This window comes from Mixophyes fleayi, chromosome 7 (assembly GCF_038048845.1).
Source record: "Mixophyes fleayi isolate aMixFle1 chromosome 7, aMixFle1.hap1, whole genome shotgun sequence".
Classification (NCBI taxonomy): Eukaryota; Metazoa; Chordata; class Amphibia; order Anura; family Limnodynastidae; genus Mixophyes; species Mixophyes fleayi.
The window spans coordinates 26,690,943-26,710,853 of record NC_134408.1 but is presented as its reverse complement, the minus strand read 5'-3'; the positions used below and the strand labels follow the sequence as shown (position 1 = coordinate 26,710,853).

At 40.8% G+C, this 19,911-nt stretch overlaps 1 protein-coding gene across 1 annotated transcript in view; it reads right to left on the bottom strand.

The window, feature by feature from the left end:
* Positions 1 to 14,002, bottom strand: part of JPT2 (Jupiter microtubule associated homolog 2) — a 21,065-nt gene extending 7,063 nt beyond the window's left edge. Inside the window, exon 1 of the mRNA XM_075179505.1 lies at positions 13,874 to 14,002. Within this exon, the coding sequence (XP_075035606.1) occupies positions 13,874 to 13,929 (56 nt within the window). The 5' untranslated portion in view covers positions 13,930 to 14,002. The remainder of the gene's footprint in view (positions 1 to 13,873) is intronic.
* Positions 14,003 to 19,911: the final 5,909 nt, after the last annotated feature.

The window sequence follows — 19,911 nt, the reverse complement described above, 5'->3', positions numbered from 1 at the left end:
ATTTATATTTCAAGTAGAGATGTTCACTGACCCCTGTGTTTTGGATCTGAATTAATTTAGTGTTTTGGTAAAACTGCCCTCGAGGGTTTTGGTTTCTGATTTTTTTCTAATCATTTCCAGTCAATTTTTGTCAAGTGACAAGAACACAGCTACCCCTGTTACTGTGTGATCAATGGCACTGAGCAATGTCACTGGATAATGGAGAGTGACAAGAACACTGCTACCCCTGTTTCTGTGTGAGCAATGGCGCTGGATCTCCTGGGGAGGGAGGTACTCATGGAATCCAAAACCGCGAGGTCCGACAACGCAACAATGACGTTTTGCCTCGATTCAGATCCGAGGACGCACGAGTGTAACGAGCCGGCTCACGAGCCTTCTCGGATCCCCTAAGTTCGGGTTGGCTCAGTTTTCAGACAACCGAGCCTGAGCATCTCTAATTTTAAGATCTATTGTCATAATGTCCATTAAATAAAGATATAGTCATAGTCTACCTCCGAGAGTGCATGCAAGAAATGAGAAAAGTTATTCTGAGGGCATTATCCCACCACCTGAATATGAAGGGTTTGGACAAACCTAGGGAAACGCTGCATCCATTGAGTTTTGTGTGTATTAAGCAGCAATGTACAGTGGGAGGGAAAAAAAAAATATTGGTTACATTAAGCCACCTGTGAACACAACCCCAACAGAAGTGTATTTTCCCCTGGATATCTCATCATTTACCCTCTCTCTGCACCAGTATCAACATTCTTATGTAGTTATATATATATATATATATATATATACTGAAGATTACTCAGGCCATAAAAATCAGTGCCTGTGCCAGGAAACCATCCACACTTATCCGGTTGCATTGTAGGCATCAAGAATCCAAATAAGATAATAAACAGTGTGAAAAAGATTTGCAGATTTTGTTTTTATTTGGGGGGCAGGGACGGTGATAGTTCAGGGGTAAAACAGGAGCGTGAGGCTGAACACACCAGTCACTTATCTAGGATGCATTGCCTCAGACTGTAACACTACCTCTAGATATTAAAAGCCAAGAGCTGGAGTTCGCTGCCAATACACATGAACATTATATGGGGGTAGAGAGAGGAGATCTCACCACAACACACTGTGCAAACATCCAACACAGCGAGTCCAGGACCTGCAGCTTTCAAATGAATATTTCACTTCCCTTATGCAAACATAAAAGATCTGCTAGGTGGACAATATATACAAAAGGCACTTGAAGACCTCTCTTAGTGATCAAGGTTGTGCTTTGCATACAAATCTGCTGACAGTGCAATATGTTTATTTCTGCAAGTCAGTAGCTTGGAATATAGGACACAGACACTGCAGCATCTGTGATGAATAATATTCTGAGGAAAGAGCCATTAGGATATTTGTATATTCTTCCTGTGTTTGCGTGGGTTTCCTCCGGGTGCTCCAGTTTCCTCCCACACTCCAAAAAACATACTAGTAGGTTAATTGGCTGCTATCAAAATTGACCGTAGTCTGTGTGTGTGTATATTAGGTAATTTAGACTAAGCCCCAATGAAGCAGGGACTGATGTGAGCGAGTTTCTCTGTACAGCGCTGCGGAATCAGTGGCGCTATATAAATAAATGGTGATGATGATTTGAGGAAAAACAAAATGTAGTTCACTCTCCTCAATATCTTATCAGCTTCCTTCATTACTGCTGTCTGTCCTTATGGACACTGGAGAAAGCTTGGAACAGTCAGATGCTCTAGATATACAGTTCAGCCAAATAAATCACACAGAAAACAGCAAATTACAGGTTCTCTTCTGGCAGCATCCAATCCCCTTTCCCTCTAGGATATATTCTCCAAGTTACGTGAATATAGATCCAGTTAGAAGCGGTTGTGCGGAGTTCTTGGGCTAACGCTCACATTTTATGAACAGAAACTTAACATGGAGAGAAGTGTGATGGACAATAGATGGAAGTAGACACAAACTACTATAGGAAATTCACATGGAAAGCACAGCATGAGGTCAGTGTCTAAGTCTTGCAGCCACAAGGTAAAAATAATCACTTTGTAACATGTCACAGATAGTAAAGCAGTAAATAACTAAGTGACTCCATTCCACAAACCTCTTAAAAGATTAAAAGTGGCCCCTCTAAAAATAGAGTCTCCTGTATAGCAGATAAATGGAGGAAAGGTTAACGCTTACTGACAGCAGACCCTGTAAGATACATATTCTCAGACTGATGTTTGATGCGTTTAACGCTCTCAGCACGTGACTAATAGGGGAACATCAAAGCATCTTGTAAATGTGTTCTAAATACAAAGCTGCCCGACACGAATCACAATAAGCACAACTTTGTTCCTCGTTGTATTGTCAAAGTGGATGAGGCACTGAAAGATGCAGTGTTTAATATATCTCCCTCCTTAGTGGTGAATGCAGGATGCCCCTGTGCACTTATTCAATTTAACAGACTGTATAAGACTTGAAGAACTCATCTAGCATACACTAGATACCTTGCAAACTAAAGATATGATCGTTTGCCATTTTGGGGGCAGAGTAAACATGAAAAATTATCTTGCTCCATTCATAAAACAATTTGCAACAAAAGTCCATGCAATTACACAAACCTGACATCCAAGACACTGTCACACTAGCAGAACAGCACACCGGTCATTGGCCATGGCCGACAGTTTGATGGTCAAAAGGTGATTTTTAATGTGTCCATGAGGATGGGAGCACTGTGGATGGGACATGTCATGGCTGAACTGATGGGAATGGGCCTTAGAATATGGACATATCAAACGTGTCATCTGCACTGACTCCAGCCCCTCATACACTCAGTTATCCTGATTTGTCACTGTCTGTAGTGCTGGAGACTGTACAGATAAAGGTTTTATATGGTGGTTTGTGAATTTAATGTGTCTAACAACTATACATAGATATTCTAGTGTAATGTGAATAGGTTTTAGTGTAGGGAGTGAGAGTCATGTAACATGTATTAGTAGAATGCACAAGGGACATGGTGTAATCTGGAATGTGATGAGATGTAGTTTTGTGTTCAGGAAATAACTATAGCCCAGGGCTGGACAACACCAGAGTCTCCAAAACTCCCCCTGATGCCCGGAGCAGGACTCTTACCCATCCACCCTCACCTGAAGCAAGTGGCTGCTGAACGCCTGATCTCTAGTGCATCAGCTGGAAACCATGACAGCTTCCTGGCCTTACAGGGAAATGGTCCCAGCTGCTGCAAGGAAGGGGCCAAGTTAGGCTCAGATAGGCTCCAAGCAGCCTCATTAGATTTGCAGACAGAATTGCTATGTGTATATGGGAGATGAAAGGGAGGACTTACCCTGGAATTAGATTATATTAAGAGCTGTAGTTCTGATTAGTTCATTAACCCTTGTATTTTATGATTCAGTGGTTTAAGACTACAGAAAGGAGTTATAATGTATTAAAAGCAACTGGTTTGTGTACAAAGTATTAAGTGTAATAAGGTCCCATTTTGCACCAACATACTGCCCTCCCCTCCTATAAAAAGGGTTTGCAATTTCTCATCTGTGTGGCAGAAAGTACAAATTGCTCCATTAAAGAGGCCACGTCTGAGGGTTGGAGTATGTGACAATCACGTGACATGACGAGAGGTATCCCAGGTGAAGTGATTCCTAGGATTAGTTTAAGATTCGTACTGCTAGCTTACTAACCATAGACCTACAGTCCTTCTGTCTACAGCATGAGCTCCTTCCAGAACCAGCTTACACCATTATCTACCACAATTATGTTGTGTTCTCTCAGGCCCCCTACTTTCAGCTCCAAATTTCATTCTCAGCGAGTACTTCTCGGTTCAATAAACACACACTTATGGCTTCTTTCTTGTGCCTTGATTTGATATTCACTATATGTACAACAATGCTGCGCATTCCTGGATACTTGAGCTTAAATAAAGTGTAAAACATGAACATATGTTGAAATAAAAGAACGAGGCGTGAAAAATGTGACCTCCGCATGCAAAGAGGACCACGAAATCTGAGAGCAGAGAATATCCAGGAAACCCATTAAATACAAAATGTGTGCAACTAACCCTAGTCAGGACATAAAGTACCACCGCAAGCTGCAGAGCAGATGATGGCGTACAGGGAGTACGGAGGAGAGATCTATCTGTATCATATATTTCCCGTCTTCTTGTCCGTTTCCACCCTGACAAGATGTGCATCCTAAGATTGGTTTCCTGTATGTTCCTGTAGCTCAATATTTGACTTGTGAACAGTCAGGATGCTTTTTAGAGAATATTACTTCAGCTCACATAACCAATCTCTAAAATGTATCTGTCGCCTACAGAAAGTGTAAACACATCATTGACAGATTCCACTGCAACAATGTACTTGGTAAGGGAATCTTTCATAGTAAGAGATATAAACATAACTTAAAACTATTGGCAAACATATCACTAGAGTCTAGTAACGGTTTCCGTTAATCCTACAGGACAGCACCACAGATACTTCCCATCTACATATTAGAGACAGGAAGCAAATGGCGTTATAACATACACACACACACACACATATATATATATATAGGCATTGCATGGGAGTTAATCTGAAAAGCACAAAAACTGACCCACTAGGTCCACATAGAACAGTGGATCCCAACTTTTTCAGTTCAAGGCACCCTTAAGCCAAAATAATTGCCAAGTAGTCCACCTGCCCTTACTACTGGCTCTGGCCGAGGCACCCCTGTGAGATCTCCGAGGCACCCCAGGGAGCCTAGACACAGTTTGGGAACCACTGAGGTGCAATGTGACATCTTGGCAAAACCATGTTGTGCTGCTAAGGGGGGGGGGGGGGGGGGGGGGGGTTATAAAATGTGTGGACAGATTTAGGATTGGGAGGGGAGCAAGTCTTAGCTTATCTCAGTGTAAACCTAAACCTGCCGTGTGCGACATGCAAGACCTGGCAGTATTTATGTTGCATGCAAAAAAACAAACAAAAAAAAACAAACTAAAATTTGCACACCTTGTACCCTTCAGCTGGTTTTATGTCTAACTTTAAAAAACAAACGCATGTTTTGTGAACTGAAGTGGGAGAAGCAGCCTGTACAGCGAGCAGACAGATCATATGGATGGGACATGCCACGTTCAGCAGTTCTGTGCAGAAGATCCTGGATGGAATGTAACAGTTTACTGGGGCAAACGTCTTACACATGATACAGAACAACACAGCGATAGCCTCGGTGTCCGTCCCCTGCATTCTGGAACATTCTACAAACATTTGACAGAGGAAGGCTCTCGGAAAGCTCCAGTACATAAACTTGTTGTAGCTGGGCATTTATTTTGGTACCTTAGGTTCACATTTCAATTGAGAACGTTTTGTTTTTTTTCGAAAACAGGAACCATCAGAAGGTGATTTACTAAACACACTTCTGAAAATCAATTTACATCTATATTTCCCCTTCTGTGGCACTTTTGCAGACAATGTTTATATAAACAGAAGCCAATGCTGGTATCCACAAGGCGTCTGCCTTTCACCTGGCACATAGTAATGCTGCAGCGTCAAACATTCTGGGAGGGTAAAAACCAGGCCCTCCGTACCTAGAGACAAGACTGGCAACATTGATGCCCACGCTGTACCCATCCAGCACTAATGTCTAGAAAAGATGGTGCTAACTGGCTGGAACCAAACCACAAGGTCACAAAGGCAAACACAATAAAAATTGCTGCAGTAGTTTGTTTTTACAAGAGAATTCATGTGCTAATCGATCAACAACTACGGGGGTTTGCGTTTTTAAATATAAAAAAAAAATTGTTAGAATATTCGGTATGTACAAAAGTTATACTTACATACACCTGATAATTCGCTCATCAATACACAGAAGGAACCCATAAAGACACTTTTCACCCTGACCAGTTTGGGTAGAAGCTTCTGCTGTAACGTTTTGAATAAGATCCATCCTACAATCTATTTATATACACAGGAAATAAGTGTGGGACGTACTAAAAGCTGCAAGACTGTTCCTCATCTAGATTCTGTACATCACACACATCTTGTGATACAGGGTATTGGTTTCTAAACCAGTGATCTGGTAACAAATATCCTACTGGTAAGTTCTAAATGATGATCTCTGCAACTTAGTGCTGTGGAAGCAAAATCTAAATGCAGATTATGACTTATCTGGGGCTCAGTGATCTACCAGCATCCATCAGGTATCTCCTGAGGTCAGGGTGGCTGTCCTCAGTCCTGCCCATAGCTTGCTCTCTATGTATTAAGGCGAAGGCTGTCTGGGCAGGATAAGAGCCCTATGTTCAGGGAAGCTCTCCTAGTTTCTGCCAAGTAAGGACACCTGGAAATCCGCTGGAACATGGAAACACAGGTAAGTAATTATTTGCATTTACATTCATGAAATTCCAAAAAAAACACCTGATATTTCAGTGTTGAGTGGATTTGGTCTTTCAGACCTTGATTGCCAGGATGAGTGGAACTCTTCCTATAGCACTATAAGGGGTCATGGAGAGGATGAGTCCCACTCTGCATTTCTGGGGTTAAGTAAACCCACTGATAATGTATAGGTCATCTGATACTACCAGAAGAGTAACATGCTCTCGTTGGCGTCACTGTGTGTTCATGCACAGACTAGTAGAGCCTATGGGAAATGCAAGGGATAGGAGGAGGGTCTTTTGGAGGCTTTATCTCCCATCCCTGGCACTTAGCAGGTAGGGGGCAAACTTGTTTCCTCCTAATCTTTTTTGATCAGTAGGTAATATATATTTGATGAGCCCAGCACAAGGGCAAGCTAAGCCTCAGCAGTGAACGGGTTAAACCAGTGGTTCCCAAACTTTTGCAGTTCGCGGCACCCTTAGCATAGGCAAACTGAGGGGGGGGGGGGGGGGGTTCTAGGGCCTGGAAACCCCCCCTCCAAGCCTGGGACAATGTATAATTGAAGTGGCTGGACCCTGCCCCCACTTCACACGGTTCTGCTTGAAAAGGGAGAGCTGCTTGCACCTAACAGTAGTGCATGCAGCATTGCCCATGTATATTATAGGGATAGGAAGAGTTGGAGAGCAGCCCAGCACTGTCTAATATTATAGCCACACCCCCCATGCATACTGGTCACGCTTACTGGTGTTGAGGTGTGGAAACCCCACTCTACAAATCCTGCGTTTGCCCCTGCTTAGAGTCTCCATAATTTTTTCAAGGCACTCCTCCAAAATAATTACCGAGCAGTCCTGTTTTATAAGTAGCGGAGTCAAAAAACTTAAGTATTTAGGTCAGGACAGAAATAATTATTTAGTTGTATGCAAAAATAATACGCATAAATCCATGGGAAAATAATTTTTATATTTTTTTTCAATTATATTTCTGTCAAAGGATAATTTACAGCTAAATTACTCTGTGCCCTCCATCTCCGCACACTCTGTGCCCTCTCTTCTGTCTTACCAATTCGGCGATGCCCGGGACCCAGCATCCTCTCTCCTGCTGCTTGTCACTGAATGTTGGGCGAGATGACGTCAAGCCCGACATTCAGTGACGAGAGGAGGATGCTGGGTCCAGGCCAGAGAAACCAACAAAGAGGTTCCGTAGCAGCTGAACAGTAAGGACGATGAGTGGAGGAAGTTGTTGCAGGACCTGGTGCTAACAACAATACCCTGCAACAATTAGGGACACCAGTGTGAGGTCAGACGGTGAGTGACCCCAGTAGGAGCCGTCAGGGTGGCCCATCAGAGTCACCTTAACTTGATTTGCAACATTTCTTGCGTTTAATTTGGATTTTTACCTTAAGACACATTCATTTTTTTAAAGTTTCTGGTGAGCACAACCAATGTCTATTTGATAAGATAGATGTCTTATTTTGTCATCAATCAGACATGTTTAGTGCGAGGAGGAAGGGAAGAGAGGAGGAGGAGGAGGGGGGGGGGGAAATCAGAAGGGGGCTCGGTGCTGCATGCTGTGTGTAACTAACTCACTTAATGTCTTTAGCCAAAGGCAGAGTTTGTTTTCTATCTAGAGCTTCTTCTTCTACTGGAAGCCCAACAACATGCAGCTCCGGCACTAACAGAGGAATGTTTAAACAGGTTACCCCCTCCCAACTCTTCAGCCATAAAACAGATCTCTGCTGGGATTGTCTCTCTGTTTTACAAGTTTTCCCATTTACATTCAGTCATTCCCCCATTAATCATCCTAGTTGGAGGATTTAAGGAACACTAAATATCCAGACCTACAGCAAAGGTTTATTTTTTTTTACATTGAACACAATCAATATCACTTCATTTCTTTAACCCCCAGTCCAGCTGTGCTCTATGGAGAAATAACTAAGCATAGACGACTGGGCAACAGAAAAGCATGATAAGCACATGTCATTTACACGCAAACAACAATGGTGAATAGCTCTACAATAAGGTGCTCTACTACAACGCAAGTCACGGCTATTACTGAGAAACACAGCACCTATTATTCCTGTCCTGTAAGCCGGTCACACCCAGATATCTCCTGCTGAGAGGTGAAGCCCGCTGCAGAGATCTCTTGGAGCGTGTAATGCCTTAGAAACAAAAGCGGTGTGTAACAAGACAGGGGTGAAACCACGTCCCTGCCATTGTGCTGTCAGATTCCATTTATTCCTAGCAGACAAGTATGATGTACTAGCTGTGACCACAATACTGTAATTAACCACAACAGTGCACAAAATACACTGCAGCAGAAGACAGACACTAATACATCTTTCATCTGTGTCTTCCAGGACAAAACCACAGAGGGCTGCATGTCAGTACTGGCCAGGGGCTCTCAGAGGGAATTACACCCTGGTGTAAACCAGCCACAGTTGAGCCAATGCTGCTGCTCAACACAGGACTATTGTGCAATGTGGTCACACATGTGGGTGGCCAAATTAGACAAGCCCTAGCCATTCACAATCTCAGGCCGATGGTATGGTTCACTTCTGGCTCCACGGCAGCCAGTTAGTGCGTTCAGAAGATGACCGCGCAGACAGCGGTAACCTTCCAACCACACCCGACAAAGACCCTCTCAATTTCAACAGGATCATTATTGGGGATTGTGGATTTCAGCACACAGACAATGATATCTGGTTCATAGCCAGATATCAATCCCAGAGACGTATACAAATATATAAAGACAGTTTTCACTTCAATTACCAGGCCCCTGGTCACATTACACTGTTAATAACTTTTGTTTGGTTTCCACAATCAAATTTTACACCCCACCCTTAAGACACATAAGGATTCCCTATGGTGGTATTATGGACCAGTGAGCTAACTCTGGCCACAGATGGGACATTACTGCCATCTGTATATGTTATACCAAATACACGAGTGGTGAGCCCCTTCACAGGCGTGCCAAAATAGGCAACACCTATATCACCTAAATCTACATCATCCTATCCCAGTTTTACTTTGTTTAATGAAAGAACCACCTTACAGAACATTACACAGGCTTGTTATATATACACAGATGTCTGACATGTAGAACTGAGGTATATCAGTATTCCAGGGTCTAGGACAGCCACATGTATTATCTCTATGCTTCACTCAATCTTCTTGTACAGGTTTGTGGATACCGGTCACACTAAATGCTGATTTCCCTCACAGAACGCAAAATTGTAAACTCGTGGAAACCAAACTATTCTTACATTTTTTTTTGCTTGAAAAGTTAATCATCATCTATTTATATAGCGCCACTAATTCCACAGTGCTGTACAGAGAACTCATTCACATCAGTCCCTGCCCCATTGGAGCTTACAGTCTAAATTCCCTAACACACACACACAGACCGAGAGAGCCTAAAGTCAATTTAATAGCAGCCAATTAACCTACTAGTATGTGTTTTTGGAGTGTGGGAGGATCCGGAGCACCCATAGGAAACCCACGCAAACAGGGAGAACATACAAACTCCACACAGATAAGGCCATGGTCGGGAACTTATGACCCCAGTGCTGTGAGGCAGAAGTGCTAACCACTAAGCCAGTTTATCTGTGGCCTACATGCAGCGGAGGGATATTCAGCCGTACAATCACTGAGAACTAACGATATCATGCCTCAGGGAAATCCCCAGCAAAGTGGAAGATTTTATTGATATTGATACTCGCTCAGTCCCCACAAAATAGCTGCCTCCATTTTCATTGCACCTTAGTGCGGGTCATAAAAATTATACAATCCAGCACTGTGGTGTTACATTACTACAGTGATTCCCATCGGTTCCATTGCGTGCCACCTGCCGACATGCTCTCCGAATGATTTTTGCATGACAATGGTGTTAAAATACTCCTAAAAAACAAGACCAGGACTATGAACAAATATTAGTACTCTTAACAGAGTAAGGCAAAATTATGGCTGTTAAAACTTAAGAAAATATAGATCACAATTCATCCACAATACCTGATGGACGCATTGTATTCTTCACCAACATCCAGCCTGTTGTGTTGCAACACATGGGCTGGTAATCATTGCATTACTGGACAGATTTCATAAAGAATCCATGGGACACATTTCAACTATTTATGATCTGAAGTACCTCAGATTCCTGTAGAATGCGCGTCCTTCATGTTTCCACTAAAATTTGTGAAGTTAATAAGCCGGTTATTAGTGTGACCTCCATTCCCCATAGCAGAGCGCTAATGAGTGCATTTTGCAAAGCTTTTCCCACAATTTTTCCAATATACATTACTTCCTTAAAGTCGACTTGTCAGATAGTATTATAAAATAGAAAGCTAGCAGAACACACTGAGTAAAAGTAGAGTAGTCAGATAGAATATGCAGCTAATAACTAATTATTATTTAGAGAAGTCAACAAAACAAAATTGTATGCCTGTTATAAATGTCTTGGGCATTAGTCCAATGAGTTGTTTTGTGTGACCACAATCTCATGTGATCAGTCAGAGCCAATCTGCTGAAAGCTGGCAGCTTCATGAGGTCACAGAAAGCTTCCCGGGAGCACAACAAGGATGCTCCTGCCAGTACCGGGGCTGTTCACACTCAATACTCGTAGCTGCCAAGAAAACTGCAAACTTCATACTGACAGGTAAAAAGATGAATACAGGAAATGAACTCTACAGCGGTAACACACTTCTGAATGATTCTACTTATAGTGGCTTTCAAACAGTGAGTGCAATCCTACAACATAACCCCCAAAATGAATCAGACAGTTTTCCCGAGAATAGGGATACTAATATATGTGTAATTATTTAAGGTATGGTGGAGTTATATTGCCTGGAATAAAAAATAAACTTTTAGATTCAGTGTAATATGTTGAAGAGCTGAAACCTAATCACTATTAGGAGCAGATCACTGTACATATGTCAGTAGCTGCCAGGCCTTCCCTGCACAAAGGGAAATCCTTGGTGATGTCACCATTTAGTTGAAACAGAATTTCCTGTAATCAATTGGAAAGTCCCAGGCCTTTCCCACTTAGCTGTATGTAGTATTTGCTTTGAACACTGTTTAGAGTGATTGAATGGGCCATAAAGTGGTAGTTCCTGACCACATCACTGCAGCCCATGGCTGTCATTACCAGGCCCACCCAGCAGTGACCTAACTATACAGCTGGCAAATTGTATTTATTTATTTCTAGGGTTGGGGGGTCTTGTGTTCAAGTCCATTCACCTTACATTATTTACAGACTATCAGCATGAAGAACACATGAAAGGCCACTCTCTAAATGTCACTGTGTGTAAAGCCTTAAACACCTTGTAATAAAAATAAAACAGGGAGGTATGGATTACTACTCTTGATGTCATCTTTCGACTTTATGGATTTTGAAAGAATGTTCACAACTAGACAGGTTTACAACTCCTTAAGTGCAGCTTCCAAGCTGCTTAACCCCCAGAAAAGTGTATGAGGGGTAAGAGACACATAACATTGTGTAAACATTGTTGGTAAGGACTCGTGTGTCTCCTTCTCTTGTGCACACAAAACTGACATGGTGATATATTAAAAAGCTTAGAAGGAGATCTACAGTGTTAAACTGCACACTATCCCCACTGCAATTACTAGAAGTGGGTATACAGAGTCTAACTTCATTACAAAGTTTATGTGCAAGAAAAAAAAAAAAAAAAAAAAAAAGATTAAGTGACATATTTACTAAACTGCAGGTTTGAAAAAGTGGAGATGTTGCCAATAGCAACCAATCAGATTCTAGTTATCATTTATTTTGTACATTCTACAAATGGACAGCTAGAATCTGATTGGTTGCTATAGGCAACATCTCCACTTTTTCAGACCCGCAGTTTAGTAAAAATAACCCTAAGACTACATCTAAACACCATACTGCAGGAAACAAAACAACTAAATGCTGATCGTCGTTTTCAGAAAGCCACGTCAGAGCATATAAAATGTCCATCATCTTCCACACTTCTCTATACTATAAAATAACAAACGTGTTTAAACACAAACTGGACTGTACAGTCATGACCACTATGTAGCACTGTAAGTAAATGGTGGGAAGAATTTGTAAAACGTGCTGGGGGGATACAGCAAGTAATTCTAGGTATTCAGAAAGACACATCAAGATAAAAAAGTAGCAGAATTCTGTCCATAAATCTGGTGGGTTTGGATTTCCCAGTTGACATTTTCTTGGTTTATTGATATATTCCTACTTGATGTCAGAATAAAATGTTAGTGGGCAAAAACTAATTAAAATTCAAGAGCCCAAATATCATTGCAACCAGACCTGATTAAACCTGTCAGTTCTGCAAAATATGAATTACACTTGACATCTTTAAAATTAAATGACATTCTCCAACCCACAAGTCAACACACAACCATACTAGGATACGTTAACATCATTACCATGCCGGCCTAATCACACTGCACAAAATGCAACTTATAATATTACTATGAAGGAGAAAGCTCAGATCTGTAGGTTTACTATTCATGTCTAGTGACATCTTTCAGATGACTGGTGGCCCTGACAAACGTCCATATGTCAGAACGGAGTCACAAAATCGGTCACAAAAAAATTAATCAAACTAAAAGAGTACACGTGGGCTCCTGGGAATGAGTACAATTGTAAGTGTATCCATCAGATGTTAATCATTCTACCCTTTCCATTGTGATCATAAGGCCAATATACAACACCAATTTATATATTTGCATTACAAATACAATGGTGTACCTTAGTCTCTATGCAGGTCCACTCAATAACTGGTCCTTAACAGAATACACAGATAACAATCCACAAATATAATTTGCTAATGGCACAGTTATGATGAGCTAGGTGTGGTCTTGCAGTATAGATAAGATAATAAATGGTGTGAATTCCCCAATACAAAATTAAAATATAAATAAAAACCAGCATGCAATGATTAAATCCAGTCCTTCATCCAAACATCTAATGACATTGGCATCTTTAAGAAAAAAATATTTTTGTTGGCAGAAAGGCCATCATTTCAAGATGCAATAGAAGAAAATAATGTAATTGCAACTACATGGCAAAGAGGTCTGTAAGCAAAGCCCAGGGCTGTTTCCTGATCCTCACCACACACCTAATGCAGAACAAAGCCTGGGCTGAGCAGGCAGCATCTCCTCCTACCCAGGGGACAATAGTCTGCACATGGCATTAACCTCTTCCTGCCACTATAAAGCCAACAACGAGGTCTACAGGAGGGTTAAAGCCTTAGCACAGAGGTATGCAGCGCCTACATCTACAGCAATGACAGCACCACAAGTCCCAGCACGCCCAGCCAGCGGTCGTCAGGGCGTGCTGGGACTTGTAGTTCCACAGCATACCTCTTCTTTACCTCCACTGACCTAGAGCACCACTATGACACCATCAGGAACCATGGAGGGGAAAACACAGCATCATAGACCCAAGAGCTGACAATCTACGTATTCCCCCCAAGCACACTAGATATAATACACATTACACCGAGCACTAGGGACGATAGACAGGTCCCCAGGGCCATAGCTCACCTGGAGCTGGGCTTGCTGTCGCTCTCCAGGCCGAGGAAGGTGTGTGTGGAAGTCATGTCCGCGCCCGACTGCCGGAAAAACGTCCGGACCCTGACACAGCGCCAAACGTCTGCTCAGCGCTAGGGGGGGAAGCACAGGACGACGCGGGCTGCCGCACGATTGGCTAAGTCTGACTGCTTGTCACCGAGTCAACCAACCAGCGCCCAGCTCTGAGAGGACCGCCCTCCTTTCAATTCCCCGCCTTATACTTGTCGGATGTAGAAATGTCAGTCATTGCACTCTGTGTTCTAATTGGACAGAGGACTAGATCGAGGCGGGGCTTCCGCGCGTATCTCCTCCTCTACAGTGAAGGTAGTACCTGCCCATGAATGAACTTTAAATCATGGCGTCAGACTAAAATCGGGATTAAGGTCTTATTCCATCCTGTGTGTAATTTTGTTATATGTTAATAAATGAGACTATTGTCTCCAAAAGGGATCATCAGGCCTGTCCAACCTGCGGCCCTCCAGATGTTTGTGAAACTACAAGTCCCAGCATGCCCTTCCAGCTATCAACAGGTTGTCTAATGGCAAAGCATGCTGGGGCTTGTAGTTTCACAACACCTGCAGGGCCGCAGGTTGGACAGGCCTGATTTAGATGGTAGGTAGACTGTTTGTGTCCTCTATCTGCTTTGCTAGTTCACTTTGTAATGCCAGTGGTCATCTATGAGATTGAGAGGGGGGAGAATGACTCAGAAACTTTTTCAACACACCAACATCTGGACTCTGTTATCTCCTTTGCAATCTCCCACATGGTGTCAGATCAGAACCCCAGCAGGGTATCATCTATGTTGCAATCAGTGAAAATCTTTTGACATAGCTAAGAATGTGCTTCCCCTGGTTATTTTATTGTTTCTGTAACAAAAGGTATATAATGAACTGTTATAATCTGCCTCAAGTTTTGCCTGTCCAAGAAAAATATCTGTTTATGAGAGAAAATGAAAATAATATGTTCTTTCTTTGTTACAGCAGTACTAAGATCTACAGCTCTACCATCCATTTACAGTACTGACCAGGACACACATCCTAGTGGAAGAGATATACTAAGCTTTAGTATTTGAATAAAGCAATTTTTTTTATTAAGCAGTAGTTTTAAAATTTATATATCTTTTTTAAATATTTGTATCTATTTTTTACTATTTCATTTAATTTATTCTACTTACAAGGGTGACAGCAATCTTTGTCACTCATTTAGTTTTCATTAAAATCAAAGCTGTATAGCAGAGCGGAGATATGAATGAATGGTACTGAGGGTGAAGATGTGGAAGGGAAAGGGTCTGTCTTGTCTGCGTATGTTATAAACCTTGTCTCTCCTACTTACTTATCCTAAAGCGCCCACCCAAGGATTACCCTTTGGGCTAGATTTACTAAACTGTGAGTTTGGAAAAGTAGAGATGTTGCCTATAGTAACCAACCAGATTCTAGCTGTCATTTTGTAGAATGTATTAAATAAATAGTAACTAGAATATGATTGGTTGCTATAGGCAACAGCTCCGCTTTTTAAAAAACCCGCAGTTTAGTAAATATATCCCTTTGTCTTTATACCATGGGAATATGTCAAGATTAAAACATTACAACATTTATCTTTCATGTTTTCTTTTTACTTTGGAGAACAACTATTCTCTTGTAATTTGAAATTCATTTTAGTTTCTAAAAATTATGACACCCCCCAAAAGCCTCATGCCCTAGGCTGCAGTCTAGCCAGCCTATTGGATAATCGGGCTCTGACTTTAAAGATGTCCCTGAAATATCCTTATTTTTTATTATTAATCAACTACACTATTCTTTTTTTCTCCATCCTAGAGGCAATTCTTGCCACTGATTTTAATTTTCTGAGCTTTATAAATAAATAGCTGTTGTAGATTAGTACTTAAAGTTCAAATAAAGAGTATGTTATAATCAGATCCATTAAATATGACATGATGGACTTTGTAGTGCTCCAAGATCTGCCACAACAGTATCGCGTGTCACGTGCTTAGATGTACGACTTAGTAGAAATTTGTCCCTGGAAACTATTTCTAAGGGGGGTATTCAATTGTTGCTCCGGACCGCAAAAAAACGAGCGCGTTAAAACTATTACCGTTTATACGGTAAACTTGCGCGTAAAACCCGTGAATACGGTAGTTTACTCGCTGAATTTCATCTCGCAGCTCAATTCAGCGGGTAATTACCGTATAAACGGTAATAGTTTTTTGGGTTTTTTTCAAAACATTTTTATTGAAGACATTCAGACATCAATTATGTAATGCTGTTCATTTCACAAAAGAAGAGAAACATTCCATTGTAAATACAGTCAATATAAATGTACATGGGTATTATTAAATTTTTTCCTTGGATGACACTTGAGGAGGTTTGACGACACGGTAATAGTTTTAACGCGCTCGCTCTTCCGGCGGCCGGAGCAACAATTGAATACCCCCCTAAATGTTGGCAGCTATGCAGATGTGCTCATTTTGCAACATTTATAACTACTCGTATGTTAACTTTTGTTTTTTCTCAATTTGTGTTATGTGTTTTTTAAGTCTTCTATTAGTTTTCAAACTATGAAAACAAGTGACAATATTATGTGTGCAATAGGATGTAAATATTGGCCTGCCTGCCTGCAGCATTTGTTTAAAGGTGTTTGTATAAGAATGTTGTACAATAACTTTACTGAATCCACTGAAACCATTATGGCTTTCAATTGGAGCCACTGCATTGGATCTCTCCTTCTGCGGATTTGTACATTTAATTTTGAGTTTTGTCATACCAATGTGGCCCCGCCCACACTGTGCAATTCCGCTAATTGCAGCATTGCACAGTGTGGGCGGAGCCATGATGACCCAACACGCCCCTACTCTTGCCACTCAGACATCCCCTCTTGGGTTTCCCAGAGGGGAGGCATACAAAGTAGATAAGTATGAATTACTACTTCTTCATGATTGACCAGAGGGAGTAGAACAATGTTATTGATTATATTAGTGGAAGCTGGAAAGAATGTTCTGAAATCGTGCCTTCAGAAGCTTCTTCCAACTATAATCTTATTTAAAAATAAATAATCTTACCCTTTTCGGATGAATTGGGTAGGAACATCACTATATACAGAAATACACACCAAAGGGTTGTTTTTGAAATATGGGAAAGCCTTATTAATACTTTGCCTCATACATTAAAGTCATGAATTTATACTTGTTTTAAGAACAGCTCATTGTATGAGACTATAATTCTTCTTGATGATCTGCCAATATCTCTTGAAAATAATTCATTATCTTGATAGAAGGAAAAAAATGGTTAAGATATATAAGAAAAACAAACATGAAGGAATATTCACATAGATGTAAATCAGTTCATAACCGTTACTGTCTGACGTATGGCTTAGGAACACGTTCTCCGAAGCAATACATCTGCAAATAGGAAGCATTGACCATGGCTGGGGCTAAGGACTTTTTATTTGTCTTATTACATTTATGCTGTATTTTATATTATAAATTACATCAAACCACATATATTGTTACATTTTATTCTACACATATTACCAGTGGTCGAAGTAGAAATTTAGAAGTGGTGGTATGAAAAATGTAATGGGAATGTAAGTGAATGGAATGTGATAGTATTACAATGACGGCAGTTGGAGAATTAGCGGTATGGTATACACCAGCCCACTTCCACCACTGTATACTACTTTTATTTTGTTCTTATAAATTGTCTTAATTTGTTATGCATAAGAAAAAATATAATTAAAAAAAAAAAAAAAAAGCATGAAAAATTAAACACAGAGAATTCTTTTTGTAGTAAGCCGATTTGCTGCAGAAGGATACTGATTTGTGCCTTGCAATGTGTTCCAACAACTCAGACTATTGCACAGTAAAGCAAGTCAGTTGTTCCGTACGATTTCGCACGTCACAACAATGACTTTATGTCAACAATTTGTTGGAGCCAGCAAATCGCTAGTTTAAATTAGCTTGAATAATCATCATCATCACCATTTATTTATATAGCGCCACTGATTCTGCAGCGCTGTACAGAGAACCCATTCACATCAGTCCCTGCCTCATTGGAGCTTACAGTCTAAATTCCCTAACACACAGACAGACAGACACACAGACAAGGGTCAATTTTGATAGCAGCCAATTAACCTACTAGTATGTTTTTGGAGTGTAGGAGGAAACCAGAGCACCCAGAGGAAACCCACGCAAACACGGGGAGAACATACAAACTCCACACATATAAGACCATGGTCGGGAATTGAACTCATGACCCCAGTGCTGTGAGGCTTAAGTGCTAACCTCTTAGCCACCGTGCTGCCCATAATAATAACTGTTAATCGAAGTCGGAACCAATATCAATAAAAACTACATCTTTCAATGTACTATGAACATTGAGTCTCATTCCTCAGTGATACCTTCTAGTCAATAGAGCACTAAGATTGAAGACTAGTAAATTGCAGATTCTCTGTAGCTATACGGAACTCACTGTAACCTCAACATTTTTCTGTGAATTGTGCCTAGCACAGAGGAATGTGTATGATAAACATATAGTGACGATATCTCTCTGTGTAGGCTATGAGGTAACTTCCGGTTCTGCTTGTCAAATATAGAGTCCCTTTAACTGTGTTACAGAATGAAAATGAGTAAGGACCTATTTGAGTGATAATAGTTGGTTCCCTGCCAAGTGTGTTGTAATAGGTGGAGCGCAGCTAGTAGGAGTTAGAGGGGGCTGACTAGTTTACATTTAAATTCACTTCATATAGACTAGTGCACAAGAATACTAATTTCGTAAAGTATGACCGACACCTACTTCAGACAAGCAGTTTAGTTCTTAAGTACTTTATTTCATCCATAAGACACCAGAACAATTAATAATGACCTGCAAATCATTTGTCAGTTGGTGGACAGGAATTAAAAACAATTGGTTGCATTCTTTAAATCAAGGTGAAAGCTACACTTTAAAAGAGAAGTTAAATTGGGAGTTTAGATGTGAAGTACAGATAAAGGTGAGAAAGGAGCAACAAAGGCTCCATTCTTTGCAACCTGCAAAGAGAAGTGAGGTATTTCATTAGCTGTGATGGACAAGGATGAATATCTAGTACTTGACCTACTTGAAAACATTTACTCAGGGATAGAATGTAATTAGGACAGTAGGACTGATCATTGAGTTCTCCACCTATCTTTAGAAGTACAGCTATTTACTTGAAGAAACATTGTCCCTGCCAGAGATTAAATCTGCTGCGCTACAAGAAACTTGTAATACGCAGTAATAGGGCTGGGTTGGTTGGAGTGATTGTTTTTGTCGGAAAGCTGGAATTAAATAAAGGTTTGTACAATGTGGAAGTAACTCATTATCCTTCTAAACACTACTATGGCAAGGCAGATTATTACCATGGTAAATGACTATGACATTCCAGGGTAATTTAGGGCCTGATTTATTAAGGAAAGTTAAGTAAAAAATTGAGTAAGTAGTCTCCTGGACAAAACCATGTTACAATGCGAGGGGTGCAAATTAGTTTTCTATTTTGCACATAAGTTTAATACTGGCGGTTTCTTCATGTATCACATAAATATCAACTTTAAATGTCAGTGTACAACTAAGCTATCAAGTATTTGTGTGCTACATTAAAAAACAGCCATTATTTAATTTATGTGCAAAATAGAGAACTAATTTGCACCCCTTGCATTGTAACATGGTTTTGTCCAGGAGACTACGTACTCAATTTCTACCTAATTTTCCTAAATGGATCAGGCCCGTAGTCATTTATGTAAGGGCAGGGATAAAGCTTGATGACGTCCCAATGCAAAAATATAGTCCACAGCAAGTTTGGCTCTAGTACTTTGGAGGCCAAGTCCAAATATTTCCTCTGAGCTTCAGAGACCCTCAGCATGGAAGCTAATTGGGATTCTCATAGCATGATGGTGAATAATGAAACATTATTGACGACTTTAAGAGTTAAGTATTTCAAAGGTTCCCATTAAGTGATTACTCTCTCCTAGTATGGGATTAACAAATGAATCCAAAGGGACTGAG